This window comes from Gossypium raimondii, chromosome 8, assembly GCF_025698545.1.
Source record: "Gossypium raimondii isolate GPD5lz chromosome 8, ASM2569854v1, whole genome shotgun sequence".
In the NCBI taxonomy this organism is placed as follows: Eukaryota; Viridiplantae; Streptophyta; class Magnoliopsida; order Malvales; family Malvaceae; genus Gossypium; species Gossypium raimondii.
This window is the reverse complement of record NC_068572.1, coordinates 56,909,151-56,928,720: the sequence shown is the minus strand read 5'-3', so window position 1 is coordinate 56,928,720 and position 19,570 is coordinate 56,909,151. Positions and strand designations below refer to the sequence as shown.

The window sequence follows — 19,570 nt, the reverse complement described above, 5'->3', positions numbered from 1 at the left end:
TAACAAAGCTAGTTTCAATTAAATATGCAACTGAAAGGCATAAGCGGACAAAGAACCTTCCCCCCTCACACCTATAAATACCTTGAAGAACGAAGAAGAAAGGATTGAATCCTTGACTCTTTTACTAGCCCTAGTCCTCTATCTTCCTCCTTCTCTACCTCCTTGCATTTTTCCGGCTCTCTTTGCTCCATCACCTTATGCTCTTTATCTCCTCTATTGCTGATACTTATATTAACACATCCAATAATTATTTTGAATTTCAATCAAATACAAGTATAAACAAAAAAAAATTCCAGCACTATCTTTCTTTCTCGTACAGAAGAACTTTTTTTGTAAGGGACAAAAAAATCTTAAGACATCTCAGGCGTAAGAGGGAAATGATTGTTTTCAAGTTAATTTAGTTGCAAGCTTTTCGACCAGCTATGAATTTTGCTGTTGCTTATTTTACAAGGAAAAAAACAAAACAAATTAATTTTTTTCTTCTTTTTTCCCTTGTGATTTCATAAAAATTTTCTCATGAATAACCCATGTTTTAATAATTAAATAAATAAAAACAAAAAGTGAAAAAGGGGGAACGTACATGATTGGTTGCATAAATCTCGCGTACTTTTTAAATAAACTTCAAATCAAATGAAAGGTGAAAAGGGTAATATAGTAAATTTAAGTAATTCAATATTCGCCTGCCAATCGTTGTCTCATATACGCTTTCCTCCATCTCAGAATTTTCAGTTCTCTTAAACAAAGAGAAAACAGGGAAAAAAAAGCGAAAATTTTCGAAACCGAGTCGTTCTTTTTCCTGTTCTTTTCTTTGTATTTGAAATTTCAAAGAAAAAAAAGCAACATATTTTGATTCTATGCCACCTCATTTCTGGGGATCGGAGGATCAAATTATCATTACATTTCCATAGATTTTTTTAAAAAAATTCTGTGTTTGTCTGGCAAAGAGCTCTCCTCCTCTGTGTTTTTGAAGAAAAAAGAAAGAAGAAAAGGAAAAATGGCTGGTTCCCAGAGCGGAGATTTAAAAATGGAAGGATGGTTACATTTAATTCGTTCGAATCGGATTGGATTACAGTACTCAAGCAAACGTTACTTTGTTCTTGAAGATCATCTTCTTAAGAGCTTCAAATCCATGCCCATTTCCAATCTCCAGGTTTCTCCCCTCTTTACTTTTTTAGTATTTTTTTGTGTGTGTGTGTGAAGAAGCTTATATTGCAAGCTTCGTTACTCATTTACGAATATTGTGAACAAATAATGGCATTTAACTTTAATATGATTCTCTTTTCTTTTTGATTAATCGATCTAGCTGCTATAATGAAGGAATAACGAATTTTTAAAGTAACGGTTCTTATATTTGTTTATTGGTTGTATTTTTTTTTCATTCATTTAATAGTGATTTTGGTTGCTTTTATGAATTAGTTGAATATACTTAATAATTTCATAACAAACGCGTTTCTCACTAGGTATAGTATGAGTATTTCGATACGGAGGGAGAGTATTTCTATACTATACTAACCTGGTTGAAGTTCTTCGCTGACTTCTTTTTTAGATACTTTTTTTTTGAATAGTTTCTTTCAATAGAGCTGTCTTTCAAATTTACTCCTTTTTTTCTTTTCTTTTTGTTAGAGAAATAACTGTGTAAAGGTAAATCTGGGGAATTGTACTGTCAACTTTGTGTCGGGAATACTTTACTTTAGCATACATATGTCAGTCTTGTGTTCTTTAATCTTTAGTTTCTTTTTGAAAGTTGAGTTGATTTGATGATAATTTTAAGCCAAGCTAATAAGTGGCTATGCATAATTGTACAAGTGATGAAGCCAGGTTTTGTTTTAGTGCGAAGTGGCTTAATTTAATTTGATGATTATCATAAGCCAAGATAATACGTTTATGCATAATTATACAATGATGATGAGGCCTCGTCTTTGCTTTAGTGGGAAATGGCTTAAGCAGCCTCGAAGAATACTCGACGATCAAGCTATCTTGTGCCTCTGTTTCTAGATGTTGCAGTTCATTTTTAGTTTTGTGAAAGTATTGTTCATATGATTTGATTAATCAATAAATGGGGATGCTAAGATGGTATTTAGGCTCAAATTCATTGAGTATGTTCTTTTTGTTTGTAGCTTCACATTTGCATACCGTTTATTTTTCAGATATGACAATTTTATTGAGCATAAAAGATAAACCTCTAAGATAAACCTCTGATTTTCCTTTTAGGAACCTGGTAGAAGTGCAATCATTGATTCTTCCATTCGAGTGACAGACAACGGGAGGGAAAGCATTCACAGAAAAGTATGTGGTTTTTTCCCTCTAGGACAGTGGTAAATTTTCTGGTTTATGTTTTCTGATTGGTTCATGCTATCGGACCCTTAATGACAGTTCTTTGTTCACCTTATAGGTGTTCTTCATATTCACCCTTTACAATAGTTCTAATCACAATGATCAACTTAAGGTGAGGCAAATACAAAGATTCTTAGTCAATATATATCATACTTTCACCTTCATGTATGAGATATGGAATCTAAATTTTATAGCTAGGAGCTAGCAGTCCTGAAGAAGCAGCAAGATGGATTCAATCCTTGCAGGAAGCAGCCTTAAAGGTGCTGAACTGCTTTCTCTTGTTAATGCACATCTTAACTATCTGGCATTAGATGATATGAGACTGGACTTGATTGTATATATGCAGGGTGGTCCATACTCTGGAAATGATGCTGCTTATTCAAAGAGCAGATGGCAGTCCTTCAGGTATAATAAAGAGACCATCTAGCATTTCTATTCAGCATAAGCTTCTCCCCCTTTCTTTTTTGTCTGTTCACCTATGCTTGCAAATGATTTGCAGATTGCTTGAATAACTTAAGTTGGATTTGTTTGGGATAGTTAGTAGTGATGAGTGTGATAGGACATGACGTGCTTTTTTATCAAGTATTCTCCCATAGTTGTTCCCCATAACTATAAATCAGTTTCTTATAAGGATTCTGTGCATGCAGGTCAAGTGGTTCAAATAATGAAAATCACAATAATTCTCTTGACTGGACTCTTTATTCATCCACAAAGATGGACAGAGTGACATCTGATGTTGTAGCACCATCACCTTGGACAATCTTTGGATGCCAAAATGGCAAGTACAAATCAAATATTTGTGATTTTTTAGATAGAGTTATTTGTCTAAAACCATGAGGCAATGCAGGTCTCAGACTGTTTAAAGAAGCTAAAGAAAGGGATTCTCATAGAAAGGTTGGTAGCTTTTGATTCACAAGTCAAGGATATTCGTGCAATTGCATTTGACTCTTTTCTCTCCTCCCTCCATTGGCAGTGGGATGACCATCCTGCCATCATGGCTGTGGGCGTTGTAGATGAAACTTCAGAAGCCATTTTTCAAACACTTATGTCTCTTGGACCCTCAAGATCACAGTAAGCTTCCAATTACTCTTTAGTTTCTTAAAATAAAGCTCTTATATTCTTTTGCAAGAGGCATGGTTTAATTTCAATATCAAGTGGTACTTTAGATCTATGCATATTAGCAATCGTAGTAGATCTAGCATTGTGATTTGTTGGAACAGACTGCACTGTGATTGCTATTCTTACTGGCCATATTTAAATGCGCTGTTAGAGTTCATGTGTCACTTCTGTTGTAATAGAGAAGAAATGTCAACTTAAGTTTGATGGATGATAGAAATAGAAACCAAGTAATTATTTCCCTTGTTAATATGAATCCAATCTCTTTAGAAACTCTTAATCCAGAAACGTTTATTAGCTACACAAAACCATAAGAAGAAATCTATATTCTGAATATGACTTTATGCAAAGATTTAGCATCAGTATTTGGTGCCCGTTTAAATGCATATATATTTTTTTATTATTACTTACTGATGCTCTCTTGTATATCCTAAAGTTGTGCGAAATTAGAGTAATATTCATCTAGCAAATTTTTTTGTCTTATCCAGCATGCTTTCTGTTTCTTTTTCTAAAACCGAGGGTAATTTTGCAGATGGGACTTCTGTTTCTACAAGGGTTGTGTGGTTGAACATCTTGATGGTCATACTGATATTGTTCACAAGCAACTCTATAGTGATTGGTTACCTTGGTCAGATCCAAACTTCTGATATAGTCATTATATCTTGCAAGTCGGAGATTTCTGTTTATATGTCTTCTCTAACTCATTATACTTGCAGGGCAATGAAAAGGAGGGATCTCTTGTTGCGGCGCTATTGGAGAAGAGAAGATGATGGAACATATGGTACTAATTGTTCTGAGGGAACTCTTAACATTTGTATTCAAAGTTGGAACAGATCAAGTTAAACTGCAAACTAACTTATTTTGGTTGATATATGACAGTTATCCTCTACCACTCAGTGTGTCACAAGAATTGTCCCCCGCAGAAAAGCTATGTCCGTGCCTGCCTTAAAAGTAATGTATGCCTGAAATACATAATAAGAAAAGATAACTTTTCTACATTTTCTGAGTTCACCATATTATTCTGTTATACATAAGTAAATACATTATAAGTTGCATGAGCTGGTTTTGGTTTAAATTTAGCATGCAAGAGCCTTGTATTCTTAGTATCTCATGTGTGCATGATCACATGCAATTTACTGGTTTGTGTTTGAAGCATCTTTGGCTTCTCAATTCGGATACTGTTCATTGGTTCATATTCTATTGCTTTATTTTGATTTGATCAATTTCGCCATTGTTCTTGTATACCACATAGAAATTTGTGGGTTGCTGCACATGATGCACTATTGGTTATTTTTATTTTTATTTTTTTTGTGTGTTAAGGAACGATGTGGAGATGTATTTTTAAAAGAAGCAAAATCAAAACTTAATCTACAACGTTATTGTTTGACGCTTACTTGCAGGTGGTGGATATGTCATATCTCCTGTGAATGAAGGAAAACAGTCTGTTGTAAAACACATGCTTGCAATTGATTGGAAATTCTGGAAATCTTATCTTCGAACTTCAGCAGCTCGGCCTATTACCATTAGGATGCTTGAGAGAGTTGCTGGTAAATCATTTATTTGTGTTTTAACTCTGTGGGATTTGTCATCCTAAGCTTCAACTGATGTTATAATCTTATTTATTTGTTCATATTATTTTGTTTGTGGTTTGTGCATCTGTCTTATAACTTTGTGTGATCATTTGAGCCATTAAATTTCTAGGAATTTATATCATGTACTTGCAGCATTACGAGAATTATTCAGAGCAAAACAAGTAAAATATCCTTCGGACAATCTTTCTTCTGGAGAGTTGATACGGAAAGTTAGGTTGCACCAGAGTGTGGAGGATGGCGCAATTGATATGTGTACACAACTAGAGGCTGGGAAAACTAAGGAAACTACAAGTGAAGTAATGGAAAGGGCTCCTTCAGAACATTCAAGTCTGTTAGGTCTTAATGATGCAGCTGATGAATTCTTTGATGTTCCCGAACCAACAGACTATGAGCAATCAGAAGCTGGTTGGACTTCTGACTTTGGTCCTGAAATATCTCAGGTGCACATCAAAGTAATTTTTTTTTTTTTACATGAAAGTGAATTTGCTGTTAACTTGTGGTTGTATTGCCGTTACTCTTAGCATTAAATGAGGCTATTACAAGTTCTGCGTGTATTATTTTGCTATGAGTTTCTCACTTGACTTCTATGTGACTGAGAAATTTGTAGGATACACGCCATCCAAAGTTATCAACTGCTGCTGTTTTTGTGAAGAAGTTACATGGTCTTGCAGGTGGCTCCGTTTTGGATGATCAGTATTTCACCTTAACTTCTAAATGTGGCAATGAAGAAAAAAAAATTTCTCAAAGAAAGTTGTAGAAAGATAAATTGCTGATAACTTACAGTTCTTCCATGTTGCAGTTCAAAAACGAGGCTACATGGACTTACAAGACATGACGAGGGAAGATGGTATATGTTGCTCCTATGGAAACACTCTTCCCAAGGATCCAACTTGTACATTGCCTTGTAGTTGGACAGCTGCAGAACCCTCGACATTTTTAATTCGCGGAGAGAATTACCTAGAGGACCGTAAGAAGGTATGAAGAACAATGCTTAAGTGAGGATAAAGTTGAAGTCTATGAGAAAAATTCAGCTGGTGTGTTCTATGATGATTCATTCATTGTACGTGTGATTGCATGATCATGCCGTGAACTGACATTTTGTCTCTGATGATCTCTGACTATACTGTCTATGGCTCTATACATGTCCTTCCATATTTTGCATATAATGTTTGGATACAATCAATTGTCAACTTTTGTAGATATCATATAGTGATCAACTTCTAGAAGTTAGAAGTCATGGATATCCCCATTGATTTCACTTTTAACTTTCATTTTATATAGCTCCAATTTTAGTTTTCCTGCATTAAATTTCAACTTCCAGTTTAAAATTATTATGTATTTGCTTTGCTTTCAGTTTAAGGCAAAGTGCACTTTGATGCAAATGGTTGCTGCAGATTGGCTAAGATCTGACACAAGAGAAGACGATCTAGGAGGACGTCCTGGGAGCATTGTTCAGGTTCTTTTCATTTCTTTTTTCTTTAAACATATGTCATTACTAATTTTTCAGATTGAGATTTGAGGTCATTGTTTGTGAGTCACCCATAAGCAAAACTAGTTGCATTTGCAATATGTTGCCTGTACGTTAAAATAATGTTACAAAAATTGTTGGTTTTGCAGAAATATGCTGAGCAGGGAGGGCCAGAGTTTTTCTTCATTATAAACATACAGGTATAGGAGTTTTTGCTTGCTTTTAATTCCGCCAAACTATATTTCCATCTAGGCTAACATACTAAAAAGACCCTTAAACTACTACACTGTGTTTAAACAAGCCCTTAACCTATTTTTGTAGTTAAATAAGCCCTTAACCTATGATTTTTACTCATAAAAGGCCTTTATTTTAATATTAAAGTAAATATATTTTGAATTTCAGGCTCTTATCTTAATTTCTTGTTCATCCAATAAAATTATATACACTTTAACATCAACATAAAATCTAAAAGAGTAATCAAAATTTTCAAAAGAGTATTTATGTCATGCATCTAAGCACTTTCAAGAAATTTAAAATTTTATTTTTATTTAATAAAATATTCTCATCAAATTCACATCGGCATAAAATGCAAATTAGTTTAAATTTTTTAAATAGTTTTACTTTAATATTAAAATTAAGGGTTTTCATGGGTAAAAATCATGGTTTGAGGGCGTATTTAACTACAAGAATAGTATAAGGGCTTGTTTAAACAAAGTATAATAGTTTAAGGGATTTGTTAGTGTATTAGCCTTCCATCTATGTTTTCATCGGTTCTTAAGCATTGAAAATAATCAAACTATTTCCTGCAATGCAGGTGCCAGGTTCAACAACATATGGTCTAGCACTATATTATATGATGAGTAGTCCAGTGGAAGATTCACCCTTGCTACACAACTTCATCAATGGAGACGATGCATATAGAAATTCACGGTTTAAGCTCATTCCATACATATCAAAGGTTGTTATTTGCAGCATTTTGCAGTTGAGATCGGGAATCTTTTCTATTCTAGTGAGCTCACTTGTCACCAGTGGGTTACGTAATAAACTCAAAGAGAAACAAACAATCGATCTTACATTTAACTCCATTTAAATTGAACAGGAGAAACTACGTTTTCCGAATTCTCTGCACCTTTTTTGACAGGTCACTTAGTTTATACTTACTACTGCTTTCAAAGATTTGCATTGTAAGAAATCCCTAAGCTTAAGGTTTCTGTACTGAGCCTACCCAGGCCTTATGACCTATGAAGCGAAGTAATTGCATGCAGTCTTTACCATGAAGACTAGCCGGTTTAAACTCATACCGCATATAGCTTCATTTCACAATTTGCATTGCATAAAGAAAAAAGGTTTTGATAGATGACTTTGTTTTGTTAGGGATCGTGGATAGTCAAGCAGAGTGTCGGAAAGAAAGCTTGCCTCATCGGCCAAGCTCTGGAAATGAATTACTTCCAGGGGAAGAACTACTTGGAGGTAAATTTATAACATTGCCTCATTTTTAAACAATCAATGTTCAAAGTGGATTTTGACAATTCTAAATAGCATGAGAAACTCCGGCATACTGAAACTTCGTAATTGTTTGTTTTCAGCTTGGGATCGACATCGGATCATCAACGGTGGCAAGAGGTGTAGTCAGTCTTGTGCTTGGTTACCTCAACAATCTGGTTATTGAAATGGCATTTTTGATACAGGTAAAACAACAAACACCAAGCAAAAACAATGAATGGAAAAATAAAATGGAATTTCAGTGTCTTTGATCTTACACTTCCATTAATGTCCAAAATTGTAAATATTTCATGCGGAAACCTACAGGCAAATACAAAAGAGGAGCTGCCGGAGTACCTTCTCGGGACGTGCCGGCTTAACCATCTGGATGCAGCCAAGTCTGTTCCGGTAAAAGTATGATTGAAAAATAAAATTCTTAAATCTGATGAAAGAATGAATCCCAAAATCAAATCAAACGGGCTTTATCAATCAATACCCATTGATATTATAAAAAAACAGCTTCTTCCTTTTTCTTTTTTTTTTGTATAGATGACAGTGTTGATTAATATTGTATTCAAAAAATTTTCCCGTTTTGATATCTTTCTTAATTTAGTTGTTAGCTTATCGTTTTCTTTTCTAAATTGAGTGATTGCACTAATACTCATGGTCTGGTAAAGATCGAGTTCAAATCAAAACCATTCTTTTATTTCCTTAGAGAAAATCAATAATATTTTTTCTTAGATTTGATAAACAAAGTAAATGATGACAAGTATTTAACTAAGAATTAATTAAAAGTTATATGTTCCTATTCTTATTTTCGTGATTATTTTACTAAACTGATCACTTCATAATAAAGAAGCAAGAATTTGTATCAATCTGATAAATTATGGAAATTTTCCATTTTCAATATTTAATTTTAAATTGTGTTGGATACTTATTAACTTTTAAGTAATTTAATATTTATAAAAAAATGGTGAATATGATAAGTGGATTTATTTATCACTTAAAACTATGAAATAATTCATTTATATCGTGTAAAACTTAAATGGTTTTCATTCTCTATAATTTTTATATGACTAGTATTTTAACAATCCAACCATTAAATTTATATCAATCTAAAATATTGTATATATTAATATATATTTAATGGTTGAAATTTTTTATGTAAAACAAATAGTTAGAACTTTTTAATTTATGCTAAACATGTATGATCTACATAAATAAAATATGAAATATGACAGTTAAATTATTAAAATATTAATTGTATAGAAAAGTATGAAAAAATACAAAATTACTTAAGTTTTATACCGGTGTAAGTAGATTCCTCCCATTTTATTAATATATCAAACAATTTTATAATATAAAATCAATCCTAAAATTAAGTAGTTAAATTTTTAATGTTAAAATTTTCAATTTATCATACCCCTTGCTTCGTTTCTTTTTGCATTTACAGTTAAATCTAGGAATCTAAATATCAAGGGCTCGTTTGGTTCGCTGTAATGGAATAGAGGCGTAATAGGTAATTCTTTTGTTTGGTTGAATGGAATGGAATAGAGGCATAATGGTATTCTTGTGTTTGGTTGAATGGAATAGAGGTGTAATAGCATAAGGAAAAAAACTAAAATGACTAGAATACCCTTAGTAGAAAATTTTTTTAGGTAGATGATTATTGTTATTGTTATTAAATTTTAATAAGATTATTAATATAAATAATAAATAATTTAATCATATTTTAACATAATTATTATTAAATATAATTTAATAAAATATATAATTTAATAAAATATATGAATTTACTAAAATCATAATATATAATACTATAAAATAATTTAAAATAATTATTATTAAATATAATTTAATAAAATATATAATTTGATAAAATTCTTAGTATTAAATATTCTTATATGAATTTACTAAAATCATATTATATAATACTATAAAATATAATTTAAAATAATTATTATTAAATATAATTTATAATCTACTTTATTATTTTTAAACGCAATACATATTTTAATGTGCTAAAATATCATTAGTGGAACAAATAATTTAATTATTCTACAATTAAAAATATTACCAGTAATAAATAACTTGAGAATTATATTTTGCATAAACATAATTTTCATATATTAACAAAAGGTTAAATGAAATTCATGAAATTCTATGCCATAATCCATATGTTATACAGTTTTAGAACATCAAAAAGTTAGAAGATTGTAATGACATACCATCCCAAATATTACAAATAGAAAAAGTTACGAAAATATCATCAACAGAAATAAGAAGTTTAATGGTCAGCAAAAAATCTTCTGACCCATTCCAACCGCACATCAGAAGGTAAACTAAAGAAAATGAGCATTTGAGTTGGATGATCTGGAATTCATAGTTAAAATCCAAGCAACTAATCTCTAACACTCTCATCCCCACCTAATCAAAGGTAAAGTCACTGCCTTTCATCTTCCAATACAACTTAAGCATGGGATGAAGAGTGTTTCCATTAATTATGGAAGAAAAATGAATATATTTTCTCTTTTGAGATTTTTTTTCTATTTTTACGCTATCTTTCTATTTTTACGCTCTACTAAATACATTCAAAGTTTATAACCAAATTATCTTAACATATATGTGGTTCTTAACAGTTGGAAATTAACTAAATACAATATTAAGTATACTTACAAGAGATGATATTTAATATGGTTACACATGTATTATGACACCTTGTAACTTTTGCATAGATAAAATTACAGAATGTATACAAGGTTGCTTTTTCCATGTCATTCTTTTTTAAATCTCTTTTGGATATCAATTATTCCAAAAATATCTTTATAAATTATTTGGAGCAGATTATTAATAATAATATAATTACCCTTTAAAATGCACTAGACCACGCAAATAGTATATCAACAGACAAAAGCATTAAGTTTATTCAAATAATAATAATAGAGCGAGTATTTAAATAACAATAATAAGTTATCTTTAAAATTACATTGTATAAAGATATTTTGAAATAATTTTAAAAAGATATCATGGTCTCCAAATGAAAACTAGATAAAATAGTTTAACTTTGAAAGTCCGTTATGTAGAGGAAAGCCGTGCATCAACTACGACATCACAATTGAATTTTTGTCTTAAATCTTCATATATTTCCCCAAAGCAGTCTCTCATACCATTTGAAGACTCCCATTCATGGTCTCCAAATAAAAACTAGATAAAATAGTTTAACTTTGAAAGTCCGTTATGTAGAGGAAAGCCGTGCATCAACTACGACATCACAATTGAATTTTTGTCTTAAATCTTCATATATTTCCCCAAAGTAGTCTCCCATACCATTTGAAGACTCCCATTCAAGATATTGAATATGGCATGTGAAAGAACCAACTTATTTGATTAAAAGCACCAACATATACGCTTCACACAGTACTTTGCACAAACAGGAGTAGATGTAAAAGCAAAATCAATAACTGTAAACATCATTAAAAAGGCATTGTCAGCAAGTCAAGATCTATGACCCAAATATAGACAAAACGCCAACAAGACACATAAAGAACAGAGGGAATCGATTTAACAGATAACTATGGATTTAATAGTACCTGTCTTTACAATTAACCATAAACCGCAAATACAACTAAGCAAATGAGATTCAATTATTACAATTTAAATATAAAATAATAGAATTCAAATACATGAAAAAAGTTAATACTATCTTTCCTAGTTGAAGGTGCATTTACAGCTTTTATTTAGTACTCATGAAACTTAGTAAGGGTGAGATTCCTAAGGCCAGGATATCTATTGCATCAAAGAGCAATCTATGGATATGGAAATTCCCACATATAAAAAACACATAAGAGAATTACAGGCCCTAAATCCAGAGATGGCTTACCTCCTCCAATATCCTAAAAACTTCAACTATCGATGCTACCTTCCTTTGATGAAATGACAACGACTCCCAATCCTGCACATTACAAAAAAGTAAGCTGTGGTTTAACCATTGTTCCAAAGTTCTGGCAATTTTAATTTGAAATAACTCATGATAACTGTCTGTTAGTAAGACAAACACAGGATACTTATATTTCATATATTCAAACATGTTATCATATATCAGCATCAAATCCAATTAAGGATACAAACAACCTACCTTGGCTTGAAAGGTAGGTCAAAATCATCATCTTCTGTCACTCATTGACAAAAGTAGCTCAAGAAAATAGAACCAAAGGGATTTGTGACCAATATTTTTAGAGGGAGAAAGCAAAGAACAGAGGCAAGAAGAAAGAAAATATGTGTGAGTCTATGCAATGAACACAAAAAAAGAGAAAAAATAAACAACATCAAAGACACAACAAATAAGAGCTACAGACCAAGAAAAAAATAAGTCAACAACTTCAGTTGTCAATATGAGTCTATCAAATGTTTCATTTTCTCACTTTTGTCTCAAAAAATTCATAACAATGTACAAGTACAAATCTATACAGTCTCAGTATGAATTGATACCATCCTACTATACAAAAAAAGAATAAATTAATATAATCCTACTATGGAACTAACCTCAAGTTCCAATGCTCTTCTTGTCCATTTCAGTATATGAGTATGCTGACCAATCACCCAATCAATAATTAATGGCCCTGAGACTTTTTCAATCTACACACAAGTAAATCAAAATTAATACTCCATTTAGTCATCAAGATATTATCTAAACCCATACATCAAAAGCACTTTCTTTTGGAAATGTTTAGCTCCTAAACATTCCTATGTGGAACATTTTCCAACCTGCATGATACCATTACCCACTCCACTACTTGCATCAACCTAAATAATATCGGATGCACAAAGAAAATTATGTTTAAGATCATCATTAATCCTAAATCAAAGTTTTTCTTTTATAACCAGAAGTCCACAAAACAACAACTGAACCAATAAGCAAAATCATGTCCAGCTGTTGTTTGTAAAGTGCACCTCTCTGTATTTCAGTTAACATATTATTCTTAAAAAAGGACCAAATAAGGATTGAATGACATGATATCAATCACATTTAAATTAAGATCCAAGGGGCTTTAAAAAAATGATAGAATGTTCAAATATCAGACTAATAAAGTTCAGAAAGTATTTAATCCTTAGAGAAAAACAATTGCTTCTCCATTAAAAAGAAAACACTAGCTAGTAATATGTGAATCATGAACAAAGAATAACACCAGAAAAGAATAAAAAAGGTAATATTGCAGGAAGCAAACAACGAGGAGAAATACAATAACAGATACAAGATAGAATGATAATGCAGAGACATAAGTTTACAAACATGATTCAAAACATTTTGATAAGTAATACAGTATCATAAAATGCAAACAAATAACCTAATAATGGTCCAAATATATATGGTCTAGGAGAATGCTGCACTTTTTGTTCCTCAAGAGCAGAAGTATAAAGTATTTAGTTAACACAAAACCTGACACCACAAAACGAGGGTTTAAAAAAAGCACCTTATTTGCCTGGACAAAGTATTTATACAAGAAAGCCCCCGTTTCTCCCAAAAAGCATAAATACGAACAAAATAAAGCATAAAAAACAGTAAATACATTTCCATCCCAAAATTTTCTCTATCCTAGCTTCGGTAATGAAAAAAAATCATAACCAGCAAGAAACGAAATGTCGATTTACCAAGAAACTAATGAACTGAAACAATCGCACCAAAAACTAATCGTATTTATAAAAAAAAATTGCAATAACACCCATTAAAAATGCATGCAGAGAGGAAAGAAATAGAGATTACTCACAGGCCTATATATTTGAGAAGCCACTACAACCACACTTCCCTTACAGGAAAAAATAGAAGCTACAATAAATTGCAGCTTCAATTGGGCCGGAGATCTGAGACGGTGGAGTCAGCGAAAGATGCCAAGATGAAAGTGAAACGGGAGCGGGTGGAAGTTTGGTTCGCTGGTAGCTTCTGTTGATGTTGGGAGGGAGAGGGTGGAGGTTGATTTCAGCTTGGGAGGGTAAAATAGAGACTGAATAGCTAATCCTTGCTTTTGGAAGGGAATACAAATCGGCCTTGAAGCAGAGAATTTTAGAAATACGTCCATAACGTAATAGGCCTGTATTAGGGCATTACACCGGACCAAACATAGGATTAAGTGGGACCTACGGAAACCATTACACTCAACCAAACATGGTGCAAGTTTTTCTAGAACTATGTATTAATTTTAGTGAAGGTACTATTTTATTTTACTCGGCTGCTTTAAACGTGAGCCTCACATTAGATTGAAAAGGAAAAAGAAAAGGGATTACTTGTTTTCCGCACTTAAATGATGATGTTGTACAGTTTAAAAGTTCCTTTCAGCTGCTTTGATAGGATGTTCCTTTACAAACACACGTTTCACCAAATTGGCAGACATAGTTGCCCCAATCAATTATTTGCCTGCAATTAATATTAAATAATTTCTTTTATCATTTTACTCGTGATTATTTACATGGAAAAGGTGTTCTGGTTTCGTGGTCAAAGGTCTACAGATGTATTGTAGGGTTGTTATAATTTTTGTGGAAACAGAGAACCAATCTGTACTTAAAAAAGTAGAATCTAGGCACAATTTGGCAGGTTGTCCGTTTCAAATATACATATCTATTCCTAAAAAACTAAATTCTCCTAAAATAAGTTTAATCAGTTTTAGAAATAACATTATTAAATTATAAATAGAACCCCACTGTATTATGATATTTGGAATACAAAATTCAACTAAACTGAATAATTTATGATAATATTTGATTAAAAGCATTAGAATCCAAATAGATTTTTTATTTTCTCGGAATTTCTTTAAACTCTAATAAATCTCTTACCAATCCAATTATCTATCAAAATCTTTTACTGCTTACGTAAATGAGTGAAAAGAAAAACAAAAATCTTACAATAAAAGGAAAATCAATTTTAAAAATATATAAAAAAGAGAGGAAAAAGGGACCACAGGCATGTGAGAAGCTACAACTAAATTATATTTGCAATATTGTTTCTCTTCCTCCAACTCACTCCATCTCTCCTCCACTTTTTTTAATTGCTTTATATATTATTTGGTACCTCTATTTAGCTTCAATATTTAATTTAGTACTGAAGTTTTCTTTGTCTCATACAAGTACCTAAATTTGACTTTAATGTTCAATTTAGTTTCTGAAATTTTCTTTTGTTCCAATTAAGTACCTATATTTTTACTAGATCATACATGTCAAATATTTTGGGCCATAAAATGTTGTTCAGTTTGGATGCTAAATTGTATATTGAAACCAAACTTAAGTACCAAATTGAAAAAAAACCAATTAACAAATTAAACATTAAATAGCAAATGGTATATTAAATTTATTAAAATTTAAAATCACATTTATATTCTTTTCAATTCAAACAATTATTAAATCAAAATCAAACATCATATTTACATTGCACATACGTAAATTATCAAAATTTTAATTTCTTTTCTATTTCAAACCCTTTTTAATTTTTAATCATAACCTTTGAGTAATAAATAAATAAACACACCAATACTATATTTTATCAAAAAATCTACTAGGGGTTACATTATTAATTTTCATCTAGATACTTCAAGTTTTCTTAATAAAATGTGATATTTAAATTATTAATTTTCTTTCATTTTACCCAAAAGCATAATACCTACCAATAAGAGTGTGACATGTGGTATTGTTTAGGTAAAACGAGATAGTTTAGATACATTTAAATAATAATAATTTAGGTATTTAAGTGGAAAAGTGGTACAGTGTGAGAGGCAATTTTGTAGTTAAGCCAATTAATAAATATTTGACAGATGAGCGGTCATGAAAAGTGAAACCGTACAGTCACCTCCATGTGCGTCATCCCACATTAACTTTTGCTCCCTCTCTCTCACACACACAAAATCCCTAAAAATCCCAATGTCAGACACAGTAATATCATCTCCTCTCTCATTTTCCTCTAATCCAAACAATGCCTCTCCTTCAACTCTCTCCTTGAAACAAGGTCCCCTCTCTCTCTCTTTGCATTTTGTTTTTCTTTTCCCTGTTCAGAGAATAAAAAAACATTTTAAATGTTAGCATTTCATTTGCATTTTTTCTTTCACTTTCTCCTCTACAGTTTAGCTTTGTTCTCTGTTTGATAACTCAGGAAATGAAGAAAATGGCACTTGGAACTCTTTTCTTTGTAATTATTTACTAATTGTTAGAAATTTCATTTTGCTACATTTTATTTTCCATGTATCCAAACAAGCTATTGAAATTATTATTACTTTATTTGGTTAAAATTTTTCATGCTAAAATGACGACTTAACTGGTTCTCTAAGATATTTATTTCCTTATGTAAAACCCACCTAAATAGGTTGTTTATTTATTTATTTGGTTAAGCTTTCACACCTAGGAAACTTTATTTTTATTAGTTTAGTCTCCTTAATTTCTTCAATTTTTTTATATAAAATAAATAAGTTGTTGCTTGCTTTGCTAATTAGGCTACTTGTTTAGTAGCAAATCTAAAAGAGATATTTATTTCCATATATAAAATCACCTGTATAGGAAACTTTATTATTTTTGCCTTAAATAGTATCCTATACTCCTTAATTTCTTAAAAATAATTTTTATAAATAAAAAGTTATTGCTCAAGACATTATTGCTTTGTAAATAATAAAAAAATGATAAAAGAAAAACGGAATGTTAGCTAGAGAAGCTGATTTCCATATTGGATAATAACTTGTTACAAACCCCTTTTGTAGGCGTTTAAATTAAATTTTCCACTTATTTTGTCATAAATGTTTACATTAAACGCGTTTTATTATACCTTTGTATATAATAGTAATTAACATTCATTTTTTTTCTTTATTTTGTGAACAGAAAAATAAGGAAGAGCAAAATCAGAGAAAAAAACTATGAATAATTCTTGGTTTAACAAATGCTTCGATGGGTTTGGGGTCAATGATGGTTTATTTGACGACGTAGTGAAGTATTTAGATTTCCCATTGGAAGATGTTGAAGGAACGGATGATGATGGTGCTAGTGGTGTAAAAGATTTTCATCTGCCTCTCGGTGATGTTGAAGATAAAAGTTATGTTGGTGGCGGCGGTGATGATGGTGGTGAAGATTGGGATTGTAACTTCCAAAACTTGGAGCCGCCGCCTGCTAATGTTTTGGCCGGCTTGTCATCTGGTTTTTGTGGCGATTTTTTCAGTGATACTTTGGAGAATAAGTTTCCAGTTTCTGTGAGTTACCTTTGTTTCTCCTTATGCTAGTGATGTCTAATGATATTTATGGAGTTATTAGTTACTATGCTTTAGTGTGTATTAGATTAGTGTTCTGTGTTTTGGCTATACAGTTTACAAATCTAACATGTGCATCAATACATGTGCACTTTCAGGATGTACTTCCCAGAAAGCAACCATTAATAGGCAATATGTTAATTATTCGTTAGTCTTTGTTAAAAAGCAATGTTATGCAAAACAATTTTGTTTCGTAGGAGTTGTGCAGTGTTTCTCAACCTCGTAGTTATTAAACATTAGGCTCTTTATTGACAAAATTCTTCTGTGAAGGATGCTCTGGGAAAAGCTTTGGTTAAAGCTGGTTATATGGTGTGAGAAAGAGTTACAAATGAAAATACTTGATACAATAAGAGCATGAGGCATATTATGTGCACTGGTGGAGTCATGCTGTTATAGTGTGGTACATGTTTTTGGTCAGAGAAAGCAAGCAGGCTAATCAATGCTTGGTTTGCCTTACCAAGAAATGCAGTTGATTGTGACTCTCTGGTTACTGTTCAATGGCACAGTGGTTCTTTTTAAGATAAATTTTAGTATTAGAGATTCATGTAATTGTTCTAGTAGTCGATGGTGTTTTCTATTATCATTTTCAATTGGATCCTCGTACAGCCACTAAAATGAATGACTAATTCTTTAGAGTTTATTTTTTCTTCCTATCCCTTTTATTTATTTATTGTTAAGATAGGAGTAAATTCTTCCTTAACCTCACATCTGACTTATTGCTTAATTCTTCTTCCCTTTTGTATCTAGTGTGATGAGTCTTCAGAGCTAAACCAGTTGTCAGGCATTACCAAAGCATCCTCCAGCAGAAGCACTACTACCCTAAACGGAGAATCTGTGGATGTCAAAGGTTCAACCTGGTTCCAGACTTCTAGTCCAGTGTCTGTACTTGAAACCAGTAGCGCTTGCTCATCTGCAAAGCCGGCACCTATCAACCCTAAGCTAAGTTTCCTGGTGAAACGTGACCGAAGCAAGCGCAGGCGAGCATCTACCTTTAACCTGCAGTTCACATTGCCTTCCATATCCTCCACAGGATCTACTTCCTTGGTTGGTTCTGAATCAGAATCAGAAAGCCATTTAACAGAGAAATCTGCCAAAAAGAGACAGAAGAAAAAGAACCTGACATGGCTTTCAGGTTCCTGTGAGATCGACAAATCCTCCTCCGAAGAGGCTGCTGTTGTTAGGAAATGTACGCACTGTGAAGTTACAAAAACTCCACAATGGAGAGAAGGACCCAAGGGTCCAAAGACCCTTTGTAATGCATGTGGGGTTCGCTACAGGTCTGGCCGCCTCTTTCCAGAATACCGTCCTGCTGCAAGTCCTACATTTGTTCCATCATTGCACTCCAACTCTCACAAGAAGGTGATAGAGATGAGGAAACAATGCCAAGCTGCCGAAGTCGGTAACACCATCTACGGTGTTAATTCCACCAGAAATAGAAATGCGATTTAAATAGCAACCGCATTGATGATTATTAGTTTAGCAAGCATTTAGCAGGGAGCTTCCTTGTTCTGTGTTTTACTATTACTATTATTATTATCATTATTTTCCTTGTTTGTCAGTGTGTACATTAGTGGAATAAGTAGGATGTTAGATGATGACATGTTTGGTAGGAGTAGGCAGAAAATATAAAATCAGAGGGAAGTGGAGGGTGGATTTTCAAATTAGGGTTAGTGATTGGTAATGCCATTTAGATGTTCTTTTTAACATGTGTGACAGTATCAGGTCTCACCCTATTCATTTATTCTTCTTAAATGCAATTAATTTAGTCTCTTTCTTCATATTATCTTCTATTCTTCCACTTCTCCCATACTCACCCAATCGTCCTCAAACTCTGCAATCCATACACTATGGTTTGGAACAAATTTGCCCAAAGGGTTCATAAAACTAAGGCTGAGCAAGAAACTTCCATCCGAATGGTTACTCGAACCAAATTAAAATTTATTTTTATTTAGTTTATAATTTATTCTATTTTTGTAAAAAGTAATTTTTAGCTCTTTAAATTTTATATAATTTTAAGTTAGCAAATGATAAATTTGCACTTTGATCTCCTAAAAATGATAATTTTTAATTTAATCCTTTAAAAATTGAAAAAATTATGAACTATTAAAATAGTAAAATTACATTTTAACTCCAATAAAAAAATATAATTTCATTTCAATCCCTCAAAAATTTTCTAACTTCGGCCTTTTTCAATGGAAACAAATGTTGAACTAAAGAAGCCCTAAGAAAAGAGATTGGTTGGGACTTTTGGCAAATGCAAAGGCAATGCAACCAAGTGCAGAGAGTGTAGGCACAAAGATTAACAAATT

General features: G+C 32.0%; 2 protein-coding genes and 1 long non-coding RNA gene across 4 annotated transcripts; 2 read left to right on the top strand and 1 right to left on the bottom strand.

The window, feature by feature from the left end:
- Positions 1-721: 721 nt before the first annotated feature.
- LOC105792400 (protein ENHANCED DISEASE RESISTANCE 2) lies at positions 722-8,600 on the top strand. 2 transcript variants are annotated; one of them, XM_012620960.2, is made up of 21 exons: positions 722-1,150; positions 2,212-2,286; positions 2,393-2,446; positions 2,529-2,594; positions 2,681-2,739; positions 2,982-3,112; positions 3,182-3,228; positions 3,308-3,405; positions 3,983-4,078; positions 4,167-4,231; positions 4,330-4,401; positions 4,851-4,997; positions 5,175-5,482; positions 5,650-5,713; positions 5,842-6,017; positions 6,397-6,498; positions 6,660-6,710; positions 7,325-7,468; positions 7,885-7,980; positions 8,097-8,198; positions 8,320-8,600. In XM_012620960.2, exons 1-21 carry the CDS (start codon positions 995-997, stop codon positions 8,410-8,412), a joined length of 2,202 nt encoding a protein of 733 aa, XP_012476414.1. In that variant the 5' UTR covers positions 722-994; the 3' UTR covers positions 8,413-8,600. The 2 variants fall into 2 exon arrangements, with proteins under 2 accessions (XP_012476414.1, XP_012476413.1); XM_012620959.2 differs by having other exon boundaries at positions 5,175-5,494.
- A 2,341-nt stretch (positions 8,601-10,941) lies between these two features.
- LOC105793704 (uncharacterized) lies at positions 10,942-14,224 on the bottom strand. The gene is made up of 4 exons (XR_008188191.1): positions 13,758-14,224; positions 12,535-12,627; positions 11,873-11,944; positions 10,942-11,453 (listed from the first exon to the last, which is right to left on the bottom strand). It is a non-coding gene; the product is annotated as an uncharacterized LOC105793704 (long non-coding RNA).
- A 1,771-nt stretch (positions 14,225-15,995) lies between these two features.
- Positions 15,996-19,039, top strand: LOC105792398 (GATA transcription factor 11-like). Its single transcript, XM_052635394.1, is given in 4 exon segments — positions 15,996-16,159; positions 16,840-17,204; positions 18,009-18,641; positions 18,643-19,039. Coding segments are annotated over 3 exon segments (1,035 nt in total). The 5' UTR covers positions 15,996-16,159; positions 16,840-16,874; the 3' UTR covers positions 18,715-19,039.
- The last annotated feature ends 531 nt before the right edge of the window (positions 19,040-19,570 follow it).

Bases quoted from the DNA above. Each gene is read 5' to 3' on its own strand.
- LOC105792400 (XM_012620959.2), top strand. From the start codon at position 995: ATGGCTGGTTCCCAGAGCGGAGATTTAAAAATGGAAGGATGGTTACAT. The intron at 2,287-2,392 runs GTATGTGGTTTT...TTCACCTTATAG, and splicing joins GGGAAAGCATTCACAGAAAA to GTGTTCTTCATATTCACCCT. The intron at 8,199-8,319 runs GTAAAACAACAA...GGAAACCTACAG, and splicing joins AAATGGCATTTTTGATACAG to GCAAATACAAAAGAGGAGCT.